The 20,132-nt window shown below is 35.1% G+C and overlaps 1 protein-coding gene across 6 annotated transcripts in view; it reads left to right on the forward strand.

The window, feature by feature from the left end:
- The window catches only part of LOC110466016, a 77,429-nt gene that overhangs the window by 2,335 nt on the left and 54,962 nt on the right, over window positions 1-20,132 (forward strand). For 5 of the 6 annotated variants that reach the window (XM_021522260.1, XM_021522256.1, XM_021522258.1 and 2 more), the window contains exons 2-25: window positions 73-138; window positions 462-527; window positions 861-1,048; window positions 1,456-1,553; window positions 2,357-2,499; window positions 3,637-3,692; window positions 4,111-4,258; window positions 4,967-5,043; window positions 5,738-5,848; window positions 6,741-6,908; window positions 7,533-7,673; window positions 8,299-8,380; window positions 9,191-9,205; window positions 10,616-11,169; window positions 12,274-12,429; window positions 13,041-13,158; window positions 13,899-14,019; window positions 14,567-14,721; window positions 15,368-15,481; window positions 16,051-16,185; window positions 16,818-16,883; window positions 17,093-17,158; window positions 17,886-18,067; window positions 18,501-18,598. In XM_021522260.1, the coding sequence (XP_021377935.1) occupies window positions 91-138; window positions 462-527; window positions 861-1,048; window positions 1,456-1,553; window positions 2,357-2,499; window positions 3,637-3,692; window positions 4,111-4,258; window positions 4,967-5,043; window positions 5,738-5,848; window positions 6,741-6,908; window positions 7,533-7,673; window positions 8,299-8,380; window positions 9,191-9,205; window positions 10,616-11,169; window positions 12,274-12,429; window positions 13,041-13,158; window positions 13,899-14,019; window positions 14,567-14,721; window positions 15,368-15,481; window positions 16,051-16,185; window positions 16,818-16,883; window positions 17,093-17,158; window positions 17,886-18,067; window positions 18,501-18,598 (3,106 nt within the window). In that variant the 5' untranslated portion in view covers window positions 73-90. The remainder of the gene's footprint in view (window positions 1-72; window positions 139-461; window positions 528-860; window positions 1,049-1,455; window positions 1,554-2,356; window positions 2,500-3,636; window positions 3,693-4,110; window positions 4,259-4,966; window positions 5,044-5,737; window positions 5,849-6,740; window positions 6,909-7,532; window positions 7,674-8,298; window positions 8,381-9,190; window positions 9,206-10,615; window positions 11,170-12,273; window positions 12,430-13,040; window positions 13,159-13,898; window positions 14,020-14,566; window positions 14,722-15,367; window positions 15,482-16,050; window positions 16,186-16,817; window positions 16,884-17,092; window positions 17,159-17,885; window positions 18,068-18,500; window positions 18,599-20,132) is intronic. The other variant, XM_021522262.1, reaches the window with a different exon arrangement.

Consider the following 20,132-nt stretch of genomic DNA (forward strand, 5'->3'; position numbering starts at 1 on the left):
TGTAAAGAATAATGAATGTACTTGCTAATATTTGTCGGACGTAAAGTGATCAGTAATATATTGTTTTTAAAGGGAGGTTCAGTTATCCGTATGATGCGACATTTCCTGGGAGGAGACACCTTTGATACCGCACTCACGGTAAGGTCCCTGTAGGTTTTACTGATACATATAACCCTGCTTTATTGTGAAATGTATCTGCCTCATAAAAGAACTCCACGCGTAATTGATTTTTTTTAGCAGTAGTAATTAAGGGAGATCACTCTAAAATCAATCGCATTTAGTTGTGATGCAGTATCACTTCAATTCTATTATCAACAATAATAATGTGTAAGGGAGTATATTTTAAAAATCATACTTTTGAGGCACTATTTTCCAGTTATATAACATTAATATGAAAAAAATCTTTTGTAGACATTGTTTTCTGATTTGATTGTAGACATTGTTTTCTGATTTGATTGTAGACATACCTCAACGACTTAAAATACGGTGTTGCAGAACATAACATTTTGTTCAACAAGATGAACGAGGTAAGAAACGAAGACAATATGTATTTAAGATATCAAGAGGGTTTACATGCTCTGTGATATTTCAATGTTTCGTTAGAGATGAATAATTTCATTTAGATACACTTTCCTATTCCCTGGTTTTAATTTACAAATAACTGTTTAAATTGGGGCATGATTGTTATATATATGGACAAAGTTCAAATCTGGGTTATTTTTAATTAAACATCATTTGTATCATTAACTACAGCAAATTTCTTATGAAAACATGGTAAGATCTAACATATTCGCTTAAATACGTAAATATCAGAACTATCAAGATATTTCTTTTATTACACAAATGTTTGTTTTCATCAGCAAGCAACAAAGGATGGAAAAAAATTGCCATTCACCGTAAAAGAAATCATGGACACGTGGATCCTACAGATGAATTATCCCGTTGTTATGGTAACAAGGTCTGAAGGCGGGAAACTCAAAATGGAGCAAAAGCGTTTCCTGATGGACAAACATTCCACTGTACCTGACAAATACAACTCAACATTTGGGTAAATTCTTTGTTTGTATATGGGTTTTTTTCAACGCAGGATATGGGAGGTATAAGACAATTCACAATATTTGCTATTATCTCTTGAATGTAAATAAGTAACGATTCTGCAACCGACCTTCCATTATTACATATAAATATACTAATTACATACTATGATAACGATACCTTGACGATACGTTTTAAATATGAGAATTACCTTTTTTCAGTGTGTTGACGATTTCAAACTCCTCATTGGAATATTTTAACCATTTCCGGTCATCTTCGGAAGGCTTTGGCTTTTAATGAAATGACCTGCGGAGGATTGGTATTTTCTGATCCAGATTCCAATGTCAACTAAAAAGGTTTTGGATTGTGTTCGGAAGAACATTAGGCTTCATAGATTATTTTCTAAATTATATTTTTCAGATATATTTGGAAAATCCCATTTTCATACACATCAAGTAAAGAATTTGATTTCGACAAGGACGGGACCAGTATTACATGGTTAGATGGCAAAACTAAAGGTAAGATTTCCTCACATTGCATAATAGAAACTTTCAGGCGTGTTGAAATTCAAAGTTTAGGGTTACAGACAAACTCCGGTTATTAATAAATCGTACTTATGATTGAAGCTTAATGTACATTTCTTTTATTTCATTCCGTTCAGTGCGATTTACGCTATTCTGAAAGAATCGGTCATCAATTTTTGATTCCTCAACAGATAATTTAATCATTTTAATGCTTGAGTAACCTTGTTTTTTTCCTGAAGTAAAAACAAGCTTTAAGCAAGGAAAATGACATATATTTGCTTAACGAGAATTCCATATATTTTTTGTCAAAATATTTGTTAAATCTATTTTGATTGAGTTTTACCAAACAAACTACAATGAACTTCGTGAAAAAAATGACAATCATAAAAATAACCCATCTTCCATACATTCTTTTCAATCGCTCGGCCAATACTTTCTCTCTTTCCATTACATAGGTTTACATTTGTGCTGGTTGTAGAACATATAACGTGGTTAACTAAAATCAGAAACGTTGGGGAGGATGTTTAGTACTAGTATGTCTGGTACTAGTATGTTTCGTTGTCACTACCGCAGTTCTTGTTTTGAGGACGTTATGCTACTTACTTTGATTTGACCTTGACTGACAAGGCGGGTATCGCAAACAAAGCAGCAGACACATAGCTCTCCGTAGTACCTGGATTTATTCTCCAACATTTGTATAGTTCTCCATGTTATCCCTTTGTTGAAGGTTTGTCCTAGTCCTGTGTTCTTATTGCGATTTTGCTGGCATTTCGGTATACTCTTGTTATTTTTCACAGATATAACGGACCCAAGATTGCCCAGCCCCTCAGACAAAGACAGCTGGGTAATAGGAAACCTACAACAATACGGCGTCTACAGGGTTACTTATGAGGACAATAACTGGAGAGCACTCGTCAAACAACTCAAGACAGATCACAAGGTACAGGTCCTGTCTTGTTGTATGTTTTAGCACTGTCAGTGGTACAAAGCAATCACAGGGTACAGGTCCATTCTTGTTATATGTTTAGCACTGTCAGTGGTACAAAGCAATCACATGTTACAGGTCAATTCTTGTTATATGTTTATCACTGTCAGTGGTACAAAGCAATCACAGGGTAAAGGTCCATTCTTGTTATATGTTTAGCACTGTCAGTGGTACAAAGCAATCACAGGGTACAGGTCCATTCTTGTTATATGTTTATCACTGTCAGTGGTACAAAGCAATCACAAGGTACGGATATTGTCTGGTCATTAGATATTAATAGTGGGTGTCGGTGAGGAAGCAGAATACGCTTACCTGGTCTTATTCTCATTGTCCTTTTTCAAGGGTTTCAATGTAAATCTTTCCTTTGTTCATATTGTGCCGTAGTTTTATCGATTTAGAGTTCGATTAATGGTTTTGTTGACACCTCGGTATTCTCTTGTTGTTTTGAATATTATACTCATGTCTCTTGTACACAGAAGAACACAGACAAACAAAGCTATTGTCCCGAATTTTTTACTACTATCGCTGGTATTTGACATTTTGCTTTGCCATTACAAACCTTAATATATATACATATATATACGCTGCATTCTTATTGTTTTGTGATGCAACAAAACATATGCCTGGTATTATCGACGAAACATTTTATTCAATACCCTTCATCAACACTGATAAGATTTTACAAATGTCAAAAATGGATTTATTTTGCAAGCGGTAGCAACTATCAATATATATCAGATTCTACATATATTTTCATAAATTAACTTATGTTGTAGGCAAAGCAATCAACAACAGAAGTCAAATCCTGCTTAAGCATTTCCATAACTTAACTTGTATACAACAGAGATGTAATCCTAACATTGATTTATTTTGCAGAGATCAGATTCTATATATGTGTTATACCTTATGTTGTAAGCGACACCAATCACCTGCAGAGATCAGATTCTATATATGTGTTATACCTTATGCTGTAGGCGACACCAATCACCTGCGGAGATCAGATTCTATATATGTATTATACCTTATGTTGTAGGCGACACCAATCACCTGCAGAGATCAGATTCTATATATGTGTTATACCTTATGTTGTAGGCGATATCCACCATCAACAGAGGGCAGATTATTGACGACGCCTGGAATCTGGCAAGGTGAGTACCTCCTGACAATTCCGTCTTTGCGTATTGCAGAGTTATCTTCTCTTGTGAGTAGGTATTGATTGTTACGTCATTGGTTTGTGGGAGAGAATTACGTCGTTTTACCAAAAAATGATGACGTTACTCTCATAAACCAATGACGTAACAATCAATACCTGCTCACAAGAGCAGATAACTCTGCAGTACGAAAAGACGGAATACTGTAGAGGTGTTTAATTTCATCGGACTAATAAGTCGCGGTTTTCCAGATCGAATTGTATTTGCGCAACATCACTTCGTCAAAATTTCGCAGTTTTAGTGAACTTCTGTGTTTGTACAAACCGAAGCAAAAGAAATATTGCAATTCAAGTGTGAATTAAGCTTTCGATTTCGAGATTAACAGTTAAAATCAATGGTATGTTTTGATTTACAGATCTGATCAGCTAAACATTGAGATACCTCTAGAAGCTCTCGAATATCTGAATCAGGAAATGGAGTACGTCGTCTGGGTGACAGCAAAGCAACAACTTAAGTTTTTGGATACGATGTTGTCAAAGACGGACGCATATGGTCAATTTCAGGTAATTTGAGTGTTATGGCCTTTCGTACTGTAAAATATTCGACTTTCTGCATCTAAAAACAAACTAATCCAGCCATTAATACTCTGGCGTTAATCCGTTCTCTGCTAATCTGGTTGTCATTTCACATCCAGCAGCTGCCAATCTGGTTGTCTTCACTAATAGTGTTCAAGTCATTATTAAGCTAGTTGTCCTCGTTAATCCATCTTTAACTTTGTTGTCCTATTATCTAGCTAGGGTTTGCTGGGACAAACTTACATTTTGCAGTACAAAATTGTCCCACTAATCTATTCATCTTTTATAACTTTTTGCTTGAGAAAAAGGTGGCTAGAATGTTGAAGATCCCCTGTCTACACTTTTTCTGAAATAATGCTGGTCAACCAGAATACCTTAATCTAAATTGGATATGGAATTTACTTCTCTTGACCTTTAAAACCTGTAATTAGTCCTAATTGGATTCACTGACATGTTGTCTTTAGGTTATCCTTTTATCGTACATCTTCTTGTCCTTTCACCAGTGTCTCCTTGTAGATCTTTAATTTGTTCATATTTTGACATGGTTTTATTGATTTTGAGTTCAAATTATGGTTTTATTGATTTTGAGTTCAAATTATGGTTTTATTGATTTTGAGTTCAAATTATGGTTTTATTGAAATTTCGATATTCTTTTTTTTTAATTTTTATTAATTTTTATTGTCTGATGCATAACAGAGCTTCATGAAAAAGAAAGTGACACAACCGTACGAAAAGATCAAGCTACACAAACCAGACTCAACGCACATGGAATCGTAAGTAGATCAGGATACAGGAAAAGTTGTATTTGTCAGTTCAGTGTTTACCGTAACTAATCCTTAATATATATATTATCATTTCGTAAGGTATTTGTTATGAAGGGATTAAACGAAATTTGAATACATATTGGCTTCTAAAGAAATATGGATATAGTCTATTTTAATTCGTACGATTTTTTAAACCTGTTAAGTACATGTATTTACATTCATATATTTATAGATTATTATTGGGGTAATGCATTTAACATTCATTCATTTTTTGCAAAAGTGAAATTTTTGTGTTGTCGGTAAAAACAACACCTGAAGTCGCGTATCTTCTTCTTAATATCTTTGCAACGTTATGGGAGGTGAGAGTAGAATCGTGAACGTGACACGTATCCAATCACTTTCGTATCACTACAAATGCAGATTTACTGGTAGTGCTTATATAAGGATTTGTAAAGAAAAAAATGACATCTTATATAATTCACAATTGCATACGAGCAGAAAAACTAATCAATGATTCCTGGGTTTTAAATAAAATTTATTCTGCAAATAGGAATAAAGTTTTGTTAAATTAAATATATATGAAATTTATTAAAGCGTATCACATTACAAAAATGTAACCCTATTGACCATTCAGTGAGTCCCGTGCATTGCCACAACGTTCGACTTAACATTAATTATTTTATTTTCTGTTTTATCAATAAAGCTTGTTTAGGTCTCAGATCGTAGCCACAGCATGTAGCTATGGGGTGGAGGCATGCGTGGAAGACTCGAAGAGTTTATACCAGACGTGGATGGACGACCCTGATAATAACCCGTAAGTCTGTAATGATTAGGGTAAATACAATAGGGAAATTTAGATAAGTACTAACCCGTAAGTCTGTAGTAAGTAGGGTTAGTACACTGCACAACTGTAATTAAGTACTAACCCGTAACTATGTAGTGATAAGGGTTAATTCAATGCGAAACTGTATTAACTTCTCTTGGTGTAAGAGTAAAAAAGTCTTATATGTACCTTTTTCTTCAGATTATAACATCTCGTATAAGGCAACGGTAAAGACTCCAAAAGCTAGACACTGTTTTTATTGACGTAAACATTTCATTTTAGTAATTTGTTATGTAAGGTTTGATTCTAATTGTCAAAGGTTGTCGATATCGTTTGATATATTTTAAAAGAGAAAATCCTAATGAGAAATCATGTATCATTAATAATTTCATTAATAATTTCGGCGGTGAATTTTCAAATTTTCTTAGACCGTTTTAGTTTTGTTATTAAATGACGATATGGTTATAATTAATTGCAATTTCTTATCAATTCCATGGGTTTTTATCTAGCAAATATTGTTATGAGGTTAATGAAAACACTAGTGCAATAAAATGATATCTGAACAACAGAAGAAAGACTTTCTTAGAAATAGAATTAAGAAAAAAAGAAAAAGATTAAGAAAAATATATGAAATATTTTCTTTTTATTGCAATTGTTTTTTTGTTTTTGTTTTTGATTTTTATCTCGAAACATGACATGTAGACACATTATATATCTGTCCTGTTGCACATTTTACAAGTAGAGCTTTGTGAGTCTGGAGTTATACAAGAGTTAAAACATCACGATTCAACACCATACAAACGTTTTGTTTTAGGTTTTTTTCCTAGTGTAAAGCGCTTTTAAAAGGAAGTGTGTATCATAAAAAGGTAACATGTATTTTCAGTATTCCCCCTGATGTCCAGGAATCCGTTTACTGTACAGCAATAGCAGACGGAGGCTGGGAACCTTGGAACTTTGCTCTAGAACAACTGACAAAGACCATTGATGTAGCTCAGATAGCGTTGATACAAAGAACGTTGGCATGTTCCAGGGAACCATGGATACTGAGACTGTAAGTATCCAGACCCCGGAAACAAGGGGTGGAATTTTTGTTAATTCAATAGACCATAATGGATAAGTTTGATGTTTTGCAGAAATTATGTCTAGAGTAAGGTTATCAGAAAACTGGGTTTAATAGTTGGACAGAGCACGAATAAGCCAACCCAAATGTGGCGAAAAGTAATACTATTCTCACATATGATCTAACCGAAGATAATCATAAGCATTCCTTCGATGTTCTTATTTTTTCTGAATGATTATAAACATATCTTGTGTTATGTTTTATACATTCAACCCTTTTCTACACGTTTGGCGTAACAACATAACACTGTCTGCAATGTCATAAAGGGGTTGGTTAACACTTCCCCCATTTGCTGTATTGTCACATATGGTCTGAAACACTTTTGACATGGATGTTTATTCTTTTGGCGTTTAGTACCACTGCTAAGTCCTAGATGGACATGGACGGGAAGGACATATTGTGTAGTAAAATAATGATTGATTTCTCTGGGGTTCTGCATTTAACGACTTACTCTCTTTTCAAATATGTGATTCGATATTTAGTGATTGTAATAAAAGTGTCAAATTGCTGCTTAAAACTACAACAGTTATAACGGTGAACCTTATGTTTATACAGCTACCTGAACATGGCGTTGAATTCCACTTATGTACGGAGTCAGGACACATTGACTGTAATAATACACGTGTCGGACAACCAGATAGGTAACTCTATGGCCTGGGAGTTCATGGTGGAGAACTGGAAATATCTCAGAGCCAGGTAAAATACGACGATATGGTGTTTGTTCAATAATAATGTCTATTATTAACTTTATTTATTTTACAACAACTATGAAACAATTTATTTTAACTTTTACTCTTGTTGGCCCGGATGTTAGCGCGGGGGTGGGGATCTAAATGTGGGAAGAATCGGAGTACCCGGAGAAAACCCACTTGGTCGGGCAGGTATTCCCTTACCTTTTCACGACCGATCGGGTAATCAAAAATATCTATTATTAAAATTTAAAACACGCCACAAAATTATCATTTAAGGAAGGGAAGAAGAAAACAGTTTGTGTAATTATATTGAAAACAAAATTCGAAATGTTACAAATATGAAGTTTTACTTTAATTTGTTTCTGTATAAACTACTTAAGATATATATAATTAAAATAATTCGTTGTGTTTATTTACTTACAAGCTTCGGTGTTGTGTTATTCACACTTACTTGTGTGTATATAATGGCTTTTGATGTATATATTTATTATAACGAGGCAAATTTAGAGTCTTTCGATCTCTTTACAAAAAAAGGCTTCATTTTTAAATTTTCGATTTATTTATTTATGTATATATATATTTATAATATCTTAGCAGATTATTGACTTTCTGTGTTTATTATTCACAAGTTTTGGTGGAGCGTGGTTTTCATTCGACAAACTCGTTACATCGTTAACAAAGTCATTCAATACTGAAACCGAGCTTAAAAAGGTAAGTGTATTTTTGCTGTAGAGTTTCAATCTTCAAATGGTTGTGTGTAATTGTGTTATAGTTTTAATTTTATTATTGATGTTTTGTGAAACGGTTTGCTTTTCCAATAGCATATAGAACAGTGATTCACAATTCATTTGCAAAAATTAGCAAAGTCGGTTAGCTGATATTTTTTTCAAACACCTGTAAAATATCGGAAAACCAATTATATATAATCAAACATTTATAATGATTGCGTATAAAATAGCATTATCAACACTTAACAAAACGCTTTTACTGAATCAGTTTATACTCAGAGGATCTCAAATTCATTATGAAGTGTTTTAACAATGACTTTGAACATTTTGATTTGCTTTCGCAATAACTCAACTCTTTTAAATCAACATTCATTCACGAAGACATTATACCAAATGGATGGCTGACATATCTAAAGCAAACCCAGTTTGATTTCTTGTTCAATATTTTTTTTGAGATATGATTCAATATCATTAAAACATTCATTCAAATGAGATGAAAGGAAAATCCAAATAAAATGTGTGTATTAACATTTAAGTTATTTATGCAGTAAAAAACTTGCTTGTGATTTTGTTTTGTTTTGCTAGATTAATAAATATATCCCATTCCTCTATAGTAGAATATAATAGATAATTCATTTTCGCAACCACTTCCTCCTATTTATTTTCAGAAAAAGAATTGCAAATTTCCAATGAAAGTTACTTTATTTATAAGCTATATATAACTCAAGTCTTAAGAATATTCAATTGAAATTTCAAAATATTGACTGTGAACGAAAATCAATTCGTTTTCAAGAAAAGAAAAGCGGGGGTAAGTGATAAAATTACCTTGCTTACATAAGCTTTTCTATAACCTGCTCTAAACATGAAGTGTTCAAGGATTTCGTGCCAGTGCCAAACATTTAACTATGAATTTCAAACGTTTTGCCTGTATATAGACGATTTTAATAAATCATTTGTAAAATATCCGTACCTCGCGGATTTTTTTTTCAAAAGTGATCAAAATGAAACAAAGCAACAAATGACAGAGTCCTGAGAGTGAAATTGCACCGGGCCAGGCCGAGATTTGGACCCAGTACCTCTGATCACAGGCGTTCACTCTGAACAGCTTAGCTAACTGATAAGCTATTTTCTGTCCTTGCCGACACTAGTTATACCGGAACATAAATAAAAGATACTGTGTTTATGCATTGGGACAGAAATCATTTAACACGTTAATATATGTATTGTCACAGTTATAATTCAATGTAAACACGTAATCGACATGTACCTCGTATAACGGAATAAGTATGACTGATACATTGCAAGTCTAATAATAAATAAGGATAGTTTTACGTAATAATTAGTGTATTCAATTATGAAATCTTAGTATAGGTTGCATTGTATAAATTCCATGAATATAGTTAGTTCAAATTTCTCTTTTTATAACGTTGTATGTGCTAGATAGAATGGGCTAGATGATAATAACTCATATATATACATATAACTGTATTCTTGTATTTTAAACATAGACCTTACGGCAATCCAAGATGACCGCCACGTTCTCTGATTGGCTAAAGGAGGGGGAGGGGTTGGGCTAGTCATTTTGTTATAGATAGACATAGTGACAGAAAATAGCAATGAAACCGATTCGTCGTTATGCGTTAATACATTTTCGCTAGAACAATTAGGTATTTTTTTGCCTTTTGCTTTTTGCAAAAACGTCATGTAAAAGCCACCCTTCATTTGTTTGATTGTAAGCCTTTGTTTTTGATTCACAATAATAACTAATACTATTATCCATGTGTTGTAAAGCGCTTTAGAGTAATTTTACAAATTAGATAGGGCGCTATATAAATGTTGTATATTATTAGTACGTTAATGAAATAAAGGTAAAACGAAAGTAAAATGGCGGCATGATATGTCAATAGTCAAACAAGTATATTTACATAGCAAATTAAATTATTATTTTGATTAAGCAGATTGACTGATTAGACCGAGGGTTTGATTAGTTCATAACGGTTACTGAAATACTAATCAAGTTACATCATGTTTTGTATCTAGGTATATTATTAGCTCCACTATGATTTCATTTTCGAAAACGGTGGTAGTTTGAGGATGGGTTCTTTTAATGCCGCCGTTACAATTGATAGTCGGTACGCCAAAATAATGTATTCATAAATAGTAATATAACTCTTTACATATTGAATCATCGGACTAACTCGCATGTGTTTGTTTTCAGCTCAGGACGTTTATTGACACTCACCCCGATCTTGGGACGGGATCAACGGCCTTCTCACAAGCTGTCGAAAACACCAAAAACCAGCAAAAGTTTATGGAAAAAAATTTCAACACAATAAAAGCATGGCTGCAGAGAGTATCCACTTCAATAGAACCAGTTATTGTTAAAGACGTACGTCTGCCTCGTAGTGTCATACCGAAACATTACGAACTCGAACTCAAACCCGATATGTACGGCGTCGATCCGTCCACTTTTCGTTTCTACGGCAACGTTAAAATCCACGTGGATTGTACTGTATCCACTGACAACATCACGCTCCACATCAACAAGCTGAAAATAAAGGAGACAAGCGTGAAGGTGACTGAGGAGGGACAGGGACAGAGAAGTATAAGTGTCTCCAGGATAGGTTATGACGAAGAAAGACAATTTTTGATTGTCTATACAAACCTTACGGCAAGCACGAAATATGTTCTATCGATGGATTTCGATGGACCACTTAAAGATGACATGACTGGACTCTATCTTAGTTCTTACACCAGAGGAAATAAGACCATGTAAGTACTGACATTAGGGTTAGGGTTACTCTCAATCTTAGTTCTTACTTGAATGGTATGTCAGATCATGTCGGAACTAAGTGTAGGGTAAGGGTTACTCTCAACCTAGATCATACTTGAATGGGATATCAGATCATGTCGGAACTAAGTGTAGGGTTAGGGTTACTCTCAACCTTACATCATACTTGAATGGGATATCAGATCATGTCGGAACTTAGTGTAGGGTTAGGGTTACTCTCAACCTTAGATCATACTTGAATGGGATATCAGATCATGTTGGAACTAAGTGTAGGGTTAGGGTTACTCCCAATCTTAGATCATATAGAATGGTATGTCGGATCATGTCGGAACTAAGTATAGGGTAAGGGTTACTCTCAACCTTAGATCATCTAGAATGGTATGTCGGATCATGTCGGAAATAAGTGTAGGGTAAAGGGTTACTCTCAACCTTAGATCATATAGAATGGTATGTCGGATCACGTCGGAACTTAGTGTAGGGTAAAGGGTTACTCTCAACCTTAGATCATACTTGAATGGGATATCAGATCATCTCGGAACTTAGTGTAGGGTTAGGGTTACTCTCAACCTTACATCATACATGAATGGGATATCAGATCATGTCGGAACTTAGTGTAGGGTTAGGGTTACTCTCAACCTTAGATCATATAGAATGGTATGTCGGATCATGTCGGAACTTAGTGTAGGGTAAAGGGTTACTCTCAACCTTAGACCATATAGAATGGTATGTCGGATCATGTCGGAACTAAGTGTAGGGTAAGGGTTACTCTCATCCTTAGATCATATAAAATGGTATGTCGGATCATGTCGGTACTCGAAGTGTAAATAGATTAAGAGTTGCTCTCTGTTTTAGTTTTATTTTTTTTTACGTCATTGGGAATAAGACAATATAAAACTCTATCCTTGTTCTTACGCATGAGGAAGGACGACAATGTTACTAATTTTATATCCTATGTCTTACGTTAGGGGATATAAGACCGTGTAAGTAACGTAATACATGAGATAGAAATTAGTAAAACTGATCTACCTGTTGTCTTGACCTTTTATTGGAACCTGATTAGCTTTTGTGTGTTTGCTTTATGACAGCTACCTGGCTACAACACAGATGGAACCCACTGACGCTAGGAAGGCGTTCCCCTGTTTTGACGAACCTGCCATGAAAGCAACATTCCAAGTGACATTGTTACGAAAACCCCATCTGATGTCCTTATCAAACATGCCCAAGCAAAGTACAGAGAATAGGTAAGCTGTTCCTTCCAGATGATGATAACGATGATGATGATGATGATGTTGTTGATGTTGTTAATGATGATGATGATGATGCTGATGATGTTGTTAATGATGATGATGATGCTGATGATGATAAAAATGATAAAATTGTTGTTGATGATGATTGAGATTATGATGATTGCAGTAATGATATTTATTTGATATAGTACAGTACCGTTATCACGTGTTACACTTCAAGTGCCTGACATAACACCTACCTTAATACATATACGACACTTAATGTCGCCGTAACCCTTTCAACTATAATTCATTGAAATATCGTTTGAATAATACAATAATGTTTAAAAATAGCAACATAGCAAAATATATAAGAACCACTTTTTTCCATGACGTTGTTACATGGAATAGAAAAAAAAGAAATTTTCGTTCTGTAAGTGTGAAAGTGAAAAATACAATATCATATTGATATGAACATTAAAACAAAAATATGTACTTTACTGTTAATTTGTTAGTCATTAATAAGACAATGCGTTTGTTTATAACGTTTCTACGACTTCTCCTGTTTATTGGTTTCATGCTTTAAGTCCATACCAGTACTGACAGGGAAAATAATAATTTTACAGAACCAACGGATTTCTGGCTGATCGCTATAAAACTTCCAGAAAGATGTCTACATATTTACTTGCCTTCGTCATCAGTGATTTCGTGGGGAAAACGGCACCTACGAAACATAATATCACGGTAGGTTTACAAATCTCAAATCACATTACATTATATTATTTATATATATATATATATAAATATAAGACAAGAGTTTCTTTGACTTCCCTAGCGCTTTATGTATATATATATATATATGTGTCCTTCACATGGACATTTAATCCCTTTTTATTATATATATTTAGACATGTATAACCTTGACCTTAACCGTTATTTGTATAAGAAGATAATGTAAACACTGTAATTGACGGTGAAGTTATTTATTCCTATGTAAACTTATTACAGACGTTAATTAGGGGAATCACTTTACATGTATATCATCAAACATTTTGTACTACCCTGTCCACGTGACCAGATCTCAAACAAACATGTAGATCGGTTTTCCTATGCATATTAATTTCTAAATACAACGTATAGGAATGTCCTACTCCTTTGCCATTCCACTTATTCGTAGTGTTTTGATCCTGTGATCTTTTGTGATGGTAAACATGATGTGATTTGAACCTAAATATAACATTATGATCTTAGCTTTCCCTCGGTTAATATAAGTTTTTCAGGTTCATTTTACCGTCACTAAAATTCATAGTTGAATAAGTTGTATAATAAAGTATGCTAGTTAAAGCCTTTCAGATTTTCGTTATGTAGTCAAAAAATAAAATGACTAATGCTTTTGTTTTCATTCCACTTTTTCTTTGTGTTTAGAAGTCTGGGATCAGAACTGTAGACATTTGTTTGTAAGGTACTTAATCATTGATTTTTAGTACGGAGCGTGGGCCCGGCCTGAATCTGTTAGTCAGATCGACATGGCATTGGAGACCGGGAAAGAAACACTGACATTTTACGAGGATTTCTTTGGAATAGCGTTTCCTTTGCCTAAACAAGGTACGTTAATTATATAAAGAATGAGACATGTTCTCATTTGAGGTTTCATTGTGATTATAGACAAAGTGAATTAACTAAATCTGCAGAAGAACACCTTAGTAAACATTTTTTTAATGTAGTTTAAACTAATGTTCAAGTAATTCTATATGCAGTCATATAAAGTATTAGTATCTCCTTCGTGCTTTATTCGATGTGATTTATATCTTTTCATTCTAGTAACTGATTTCAAAATTGTATGCGACAGACACCTTCCCAATTACCCTGCATTTCTACAATTTCGGAACACTTTGCATCCTTTTAAATAACTCATAAAACCTGCACGGCCTATCCGCTCATCATATCAAATTAACTAAAAGATTGTTGTATTTTATAGACATTTTACATAACTGTTGTAAGTCTAAATATTTTTTTAACACTATTGATATGGATTGTTTTGACCTTTAATACCACATACAAGTCCTAATTGGATGTATAGGTCGTATGGTACAGTATAAACTTATTAAATTAGCTTCCTTCTTCGTGTTTCTAATGATTAATCCTGTTTTAGACATGATCGCTATACCGGACTTTGCGGCGGGCGCTATGGAGAACTGGGGACTTATTACATACCGAGAGAATTCGATGTTATACAAGAAAGGTGTGTCTTCTACCTCAGACAAACAGTGGACAACGGAAACCATTACACACGAACTCGCACATCAGGTAAATCATAGGAAATACACCTCGTGTGTTATTACCTAATTCCTATACTTTTTCTTTAACTATGTTATTTACATGTTGGTACATAAAGGATCTAACACGAGAGTCCGTATCATACTGAATTTATCAAACGAGTTTAATAAATAAGATATGGAATATAGACACGAATGTAAGATTCTATTTATCATATTTATCACATAGCATTCATATTTTGCGGAAAAAACTTCAGAAACAAAAAGCTGACTCTTTCTAGGTCGAAACCAAAGTACTCAAATTATTGTATTTTTGTTTATCGCAGTGCAATGTAGTTCCAGGTTTTTCGTTATAATAATGAACAGTTTTACATTCAATTAAAATGATAATAACGAGAAAACACAAACATTTCAACTTCATTTAAGATAACACTAAATGTATCATGTGATACAGTAAATAACAATAGTACCTGTAGTGGCGTAGGAATATGCTCCCACGGTTTTGACCAATCGCAGCACCTGTAGGTTTTATTACACGTGCGTTGTACCATATTTATGACATTCCCGTATGACAATGAAATATATGAAATATTTAAATACTGAAATATTCAAATCAAGCTAATGTTTTGAAAATCGAATCTGAACTTTCTTTAACTGGATAACCGTTACTATTTCAGTGGTTTGGTGACCTTGTGACTATGAATTGGTGGGATGACCTCTGGTTAAACGAGGGTTTCGCTACGTTCGTCCAACATCTTGGCGCAGATCACATGCATCCCGATTGGAAAATGGTAAATAAATATAAACTGGGAAACTTTCGCTGCAGTTGTATTTTCGCCTTTTCTGCATTCATATCATTATATCAATATAAGTAAACAACACAACATACATAGTAATTAAATTTGAAAGGCGAAATTAACGGAGGGCGAAAATTGATTTCATGGGTGAGGGCAAAAGTTTGACTAGGCGAACATGTCCCGATACACAGTATTTGAGTGAAAAATTGAAAAACAAATTGCAGCGATAACTAAATGAGTTCCATTAAAAATATTGTCATCTGAATAAATCCATACAATAAAAATCTTAACAGAAATATGCAATAATACGTTGTTTTTCATAATCTGATATATCAATATTTTAGATGGAATGTCAAGAGAAAGTTTCATTTAAACTACAGAATTGCAACACTGGTTGGAATTTAAAATGCACATGCTGGCGTGCATGATATCAGAATATAATCTCGATAGCTAGGAGCATCCACATAGCTTGGAAGCCCAGCATGTCCCTGGTATTTCATATTTTCTTGGTATATTTTTTTAAATGATGGCTTATAACAGTAAGTTCTGTTTTGTTTCCCCAGTTTGACCAGTTCGTGGTTAAAGAACTCCAGGATTCCATGGATTTCGATGGTCTGATATCCTCCCACCCGATGTACGCCCCCGTGAAAAACCCAGCGCAGATCAACGAAATCTTCGATAAAATTTCATACTCAAAGGTAATTATTTGAAACAATATTTTCAATTCTAGACTAATTATAAAAGACCCAGTGCTAACGTAAATTCCTCTCCCTTATCCATTCTATTAATAAATGTCTTTATAAATTAAATGTTGTATCCTAAAATTTCATGATGCTTGTAGTTTTAACAGTAATTTCGTTTTTTTGTTTTATATAATTTCTTTTTGAAACTTTATACGTAACTTTCAGTTTGCGTATCACTAACAACTTTGAATTAAAGCTTATTCGTTAATATGTATTCATCAAAATCAGCCAAAATTTCAATTATGTTGTGTTAGGATAGTAACACAACCTATAAGGCAATTTACATGATGAATTAGAGTAACTACATACTTCATGTATCATTATTAGGAAAACTTTATCGGTATACATTTTTTTGCCAAGTTTTATATGTGTTAAAAAAACCGTAAGAAAGATAATTGCAACAGATGATTCTATTCTGATACATATAAGAGTTATAATAACCTACCTCCATTACGTATATTGGATCGATATCGTTAAATAGCGAAGATGAGATATTCATAGAGCTACGTTTCACATTCTACCCTCTTCTCTCACAACGTGCCAATATATCAGACCTTAAGATACAAATACAAATGATTTATTTTTAGGGAGCCAGCATCATTCGTATGATGAGATTTTTCATTGGAGACGATACGTTTAAACGAGGAATAAAGGTCAGTAAAATAAAAATGGAAAATATTATATTAACATATAAGTTAACGTTGCGGTATGCTGCCGTGGGTCGGTGGTTTTTCTCCGGTAATTCCGGCTTTCCTCAACTATGAAGACCTGGCACGTCCTTAAATGACCATAGCTGTTAATAAGTCGTAAACCAAAAACAAACAAAAACTCTTTGATGATATATATCTCTTCTTTTTTTCAGAAATACCTCGAACGCGCGTCTTACGCTAATGCGGTTCACGAGGACCTCTGGTACGCTATGGGGAACGTAAGTGATATTCATTCAATAGTAATCACACATGCTCCCCTTAAATTTCATTAGTATGTACTTGTTAAACATTAGCCGAAGGAGAATCTCAATGTTGTACCCTGTTTGTTTTCTTTCTGGTGGCTTATAACATCCCAACCTCTACTGTTTTGATGGTGAATCAGGGACATTTTAACAGATATCGGTCCTTAATTTTTTTCTGAAATGAACGCCCGACATACACTTTTTCTGCATAACAGATTTGCCACAGTAAATACACACTAATAATAAAATATATGTTTGATAACCTTACATGCAACGCGTATATCCCAGCGGACATAAGTATTTATCAATATTTATGTGTACATGATTCAATGAATAAATTTGTTACATGTTACATAAACCTTTATGTTAATTTCAATTATCGTTTTTCCGGAAACTCCTCCTTTTTGTGAAAAGGCTGATCCCACACTAAGAATGATATAAAAGATTCGGGCAAGTTTGCTTCCCGGACTCTTCATAAACGATGTATGATGGAGTGGATGATATTGTACATTATATTAATGCTCTTTCGAGCGTGTATTTTTTAAGATTAATACAAGTCATCCCCGAATCTATCGGTAATATATGGCACGGACAATATCTGCCCTCTCAAGTTTATACTAAGTAAAAAAGGAACAACTGCACACTGCGATAAAAACAACTACAATGGGGGAAAAAAACGTTTTTTTTTTGTTTTTTTTTTTAGCAAACTTTGTTGGATGGTCATCCGGTGGATGTTAAAGCTATAATGGATACCTGGACTCTACAAATGAACTTCCCCGTGGTCAGTATGACCCGGATAGGTGGTGGAAAGGTCAAGGTCACACAAAAGCGCTACCTACGAAACCCAGATGCCAAGGATCCTGGTCGCTTTACATCAAAATACGGGTAAATATATTTTTTTTCTCTTTTTTTTTTTTTTTTTTTTTTTAACCNCCTTCTTACAAATTAAATGTTTGAATGAGCATCGTTTTAAAAAACAAACGCTTACAGTTCAAACAACAAACAATATATTTGATACAGAAAATAGTAATTACAAGCTAAGTAAATGGTATTTACTGGTTTTGAGGTGTGGATGACCAAACGTTGCTTGTTAAAAACTCGATTTTATATTAATGTTTTCACTTCGTTTACCTGTTCTCTGTTCAGAATTAGTAGTTTGTTAAATCGATTGTAACTATTTCCAGACAATTTTGTTGTATATATTATATATTTTATTATAATATATATATGTATGAAGATTCTATTCAAACTTTTAATGTACTAAATATTAAAATTACGTATGTATCCCTACCGTTAACACCCGATTATACCTCGACAGGTACAGGTGGATCATTCCCCTCACACTAACAACTAGTAATAATCCTAACTTTGACACGACACCATCAGACGTAATCCTGTTTGGTGGAAACGAACAAGGTGGGTACTACACACCTTTGCAATTAAATACAAAGTTTTTGTTTATATACGTATGTAATAATTCTAGGCCAGACCGGGATTCAAATGTCGCCCCCCCCCCCGAACTCTAGACAGCCGCTCTTCCAATTGAGCTACCTGGTCGCTGGCGATCGTCAAAGTTCAATTCCGCTACATTCCTACCTCCTTTTTCTAAAAATGCGTCAATGAAAACAACACTTTTGCAACCAAAGTTCGAGTATCCCCTTGCTAAGCATTAACCCAGTATCCAGAAAGAATGGTTGATCACACGCCCCAATGTAGCAAGAGCGGAAAAATGCATAGAGGACCAGACTGAGATTTGAATCCGACACCCTCCGAACGGAAGACGGGACGGACATTACGAAGTCGCCGGCGTATAATGAAATAGCAAATATTCAACATCAGCCCTAGCGTGTGCTACAGTTGATCACATACCACAGATCTAGCCCCTGTTCCCTTACAGCCCTAGCGTGTGCTACAGTTGATCACATACCACATATATAGCCCCTGCTCCCGCACCCTTACAGCACTAGCGTGTGCTACAGTTGATCACATACCACATATCTAGCCCCTGCTCCCGCACTCTTACAGCCCTAGCGTGTGCTACAGATGATCACATATCACATATCTAGCCCCTGCTCCCGCACCCTTACAGCCCTAGCATGTGCTACAGTTGATCACATACCCCATATCTAGCCCCCGCTCCCGCACTCTTACAGCCCTAGCGTGTGCTACACATGATCACATATCACATATCTAGCCCCTGCTCCCACACCCTTACAGCCCTAGCATGTGCTACAGTTGATCACATACCACATATCTAGCTCCCGCACACTTACAGCCCTAGCGTGTGCTACAGTTGATCACATGCCACATATCTAGCCCCTGCTCCCGCACTCTTACAGCCCTAGCGTGGGCTACAGATGATCACATATCACATATCTAGCCCCTGCTCCCGCACCCTTACAGCCCTAGCGTGTGCTACAGTAGATCACATACCACATATCTAGCTCCCGCACCCTTACAGCCCTAGCTTGTGCTACAGTTGATCACATACCACATATCTAGGTCCTGCACCCTTACAGCCCTAGCGTGTGCTACAGTTGATCACCCACCACATATCTAGGTCCCGCACCCTTACAGCCCTAGAGTGTGCTACAGTTGATCACACACCCCATATCTAGCTCCCGCACCCTTACAGCCCTAGTGTGTGCTACAGTTGATCACATACTACATATCTAGCTCCCGCACCCTTACAGCCCTAGGGTGTGCTACAGTTGATCACATACTACATATCTAGCTCCCGCACCCTTACAGCCCTAGAGTGTGCTACAGTTGATCACACACCCCATATCTAGCTCCCGCACCCTTACAGCCCTAGTGTGTGCTACAGTTGATCCCATACCACAGATCTAGCTCCAGCACCCTTACAGCCCTAGCGTGTGCTACAGTTGATCCCATACCACATATCCCCTAGCGTGTGCTACAGATGATCACATATCACATCTCTAGCCCC

This window comes from Mizuhopecten yessoensis, unplaced genomic scaffold (assembly GCF_002113885.1).
Source record: "Mizuhopecten yessoensis strain PY_sf001 unplaced genomic scaffold, ASM211388v2 scaffold11113, whole genome shotgun sequence".
In the NCBI taxonomy this organism is placed as follows: domain Eukaryota; kingdom Metazoa; phylum Mollusca; class Bivalvia; order Pectinida; family Pectinidae; genus Mizuhopecten; species Mizuhopecten yessoensis.